The following is a 2,748-nucleotide window of genomic DNA, read 5'->3' on the forward strand; positions in this document are numbered from 1 at the left end:
TTACCACCATCACAGCATCCACCAAACATATTATTTATTACCAATATTTTAAGATTTTGACAAGAACACTTCATTTTATAGAAATGAATTGTAATTAATTGCAATATGTTCATATTTGGCGAGTTATAACCTTGCAAACCTCAGTTTCAAGGAATTTAAAAGATTTTTGTAATTTCCCATAAATGATATATTATTATATTTTTTCCTTAAATTTATATACACAAATATATCTTCTTCGCACTTTTTAAATTTTTTTATTATTTCAAACTACATATTTCACTGACCCCCTTGCTCCCCTTCTCCTTGTCTCCCATTCAATTGATCTTGTATCTGCTGCAAACTCAATCCCTTAGTTTCCATTACTACAAACAGCGTAAAAGCAAAAGCCACAGCGCAAAATACAGCAAATAACCAAAAAGCATAGTGGGGACCCAATTGAGCCAACGAAGGATATGAATAGGCCACCAGAAAACCCAAAGTCCAACAGGTTGAGGTACCAATGGAAGCAGCTTTTGATTTAACATTGGGTGGAAACATTTCACCAGCCACGGCCCAGGGTAGGGGACCAAATCCGATGCAATAAACAATATTGTAAATAACCAAGGCCGGCACCGGAAGCCATAATACCCGCGAAACATCCCCCTCCTCCAGCTGCATATAGAAGAAGGTACCCAATGCTGTTAGACCCATACACATGCCAGCTGCCGAAATGAGTAATATGATTTTGCGGCCCAAGCGATCAGCCAATATGGGGGTTAGTCCGGAGGAGAGGACCTGCACAGCTCCAGTTATGATGGTGGCAATGGCTGGGTCTAAATCGGTGCCGGCACTTTGAAATATCGATTGGGCATTGAAGAGTACCACATTTATTCCCGAGAGTTGTTGAAAGGCCACCAAACCAGCTGTTATAATGAGAGCTTTGCGGTTTCCAATATTTGTAAGGAGATCCTTGAAGGAGGCTTTGCTGGACATAGACTCCTCTACAATTTTCTGTATACCACACATTTCCTCCTTAACGTTATCGGCTGAGTTTTGTCCCCTTAGAAATTTCAAGGATTTCAGGGCATCCACTTTACGGCCTCTGCCAGCCAGGTAGTATGGACTTTCTGGCATAAAAAAGAAAACCGCATCAAAGAGCAGTGGTATTATCAGACAACACCATTGTAGGGCCTGATAGGAGACATATGGGCCGATGGAGTACACATAAAGGATGCCAGCTGTAAGGAAGGGAGGAATTTGTATGTGAATTAATATTTTTTTTAAATTTTTGAAGGTCCTTACCCACAAGAAATAACTGCATTAGCGACCCTGTGGCTCCCCTTACATTATCAGGGGAAATTTCACCCACATACATTGGGGTGATCGTCATAACGAACCCAGCCCCAAAACCTTGTAGGAAACGTCCCAGTAGCAACAATCCAACATTGTGGGCCAACATCATTAGAACAAAGGCGGCGACCAGAAATATGGAACTGGATATCAATGACCATTTGCGTCCAATTTTATCCGCCAATGGTCCAGCAGCGAAGGGGGCTAGGGGTAGGAAGAAAAATAAATAAAAAACATAACATAAATTTCTTTTTGCCTTACCCGCCAAAGCACCCAATGCCAAAATCGATGAAATCCATGCATCCTCATTTGCATCGATTCTATAATCCAAAGGCGAACCAGAAGTATCCGGTGATTTCAATACGGCCCCAACTGGTGAGGTCCAACCCAAGCAGGTGCCCACCGAAAAGGCAGATAAATTAGCTAAGAAATAAAAATAAAATTAAAAATGCAACAACAAAAATTAATTTCAGTAACTCACCCGCTATGGCAGCCAGGAATATACGTCCTGTCTTGTTCGATTGCATTTTGCAACTGCATACCGGCTTTGGTGGTCATGCAAATCTCGCCTGCCCTGGTGGAAATTAATGAAATAACAAACAAACAAAAAACGACTATCCCAAGCGTGTTAGATTACATTAAACGCTTATGAATGGTTGACCAGCCAATGAATGGAACCTGATGACCGAATGACCCCAAACCGACGATGAAAGCTTCGTGAATTTTTGTTTTGTTATTTCGCTCTTTTATTAATTTTAACAAACAAACAGTCACGGCGGGTCTCACATATAGTTTATAGAGGATTTAATGACCTCCTGAAGAAATATATAAAAAAATTGCAACATCGTGGTGGCCTGTTGCGGAAACAGACACACCCCACTCTTGCAAACCAATCTGATGAAATGTCATTATTTTTGCCATTTCGCGGTTGACAGTTGCAAAAATTAATGTGAAAATTAAAAAAAAAAGAAATTTGCCAGTCATTAGTATAGAATGTCCTTCCTGTCTGTCCGATAAAAAAAATGATTAAATGACATAATTAGTGCCTGTCATGTCATGCGGATGACATTGAAAAAATGTCCTATGTCCTTGACATAGTGTGAAGTTCAAAGTTAAATAAAAATAGTATTGTTTGTGAATTTTTAGAGACATGTGTATATCAGACCGATCTAGGTAAAGAAAACCTGGTAAGGATTTAAAACAAAAAATATAAAAAAACTCAGAAAATTATTAGAAAAAAAATATTTTTTAAAAAAATCTACGCTCTAGAATATAATAAAAAAAACAGTAAGGAAAGTTCAAAAGTCGGACGGGGCCGACTATATGATACCCTTCACCATTTTGGGTATATTCAAGAGATGAATTCTAACAGACGTTACATTTTTAATGGACCAGTAAAATGAAATTGTATCCATAAAC

At 38.8% G+C, this 2,748-nt stretch overlaps 1 protein-coding gene across 1 annotated transcript; it reads right to left on the reverse strand.

Moving 5' to 3' along the window:
• Window positions 1–276: 276 nt before the first annotated feature.
• Window positions 277–1,856, reverse strand: LOC133329438 (facilitated trehalose transporter Tret1-like). The gene is made up of 4 exons (XM_061537910.1): window positions 1,811–1,856; window positions 1,591–1,752; window positions 1,282–1,533; window positions 277–1,217 (listed from the first exon to the last, which is right to left on the reverse strand). The coding sequence occupies exons 1-4, from the start codon at window positions 1,854–1,856 to the stop codon at window positions 277–279; spliced, it is 1,401 nt and encodes a 466-aa protein (XP_061393894.1).
• Window positions 1,857–2,748: the final 892 nt, after the last annotated feature.

Source organism: Musca vetustissima, unplaced genomic scaffold (assembly GCF_032173495.1).
Source record: "Musca vetustissima isolate MV318-11 ecotype Yass unplaced genomic scaffold, APGP_CSIRO_Mvet_v1 utg27537, whole genome shotgun sequence".
Classification (NCBI taxonomy): domain Eukaryota; kingdom Metazoa; phylum Arthropoda; class Insecta; order Diptera; family Muscidae; genus Musca; species Musca vetustissima.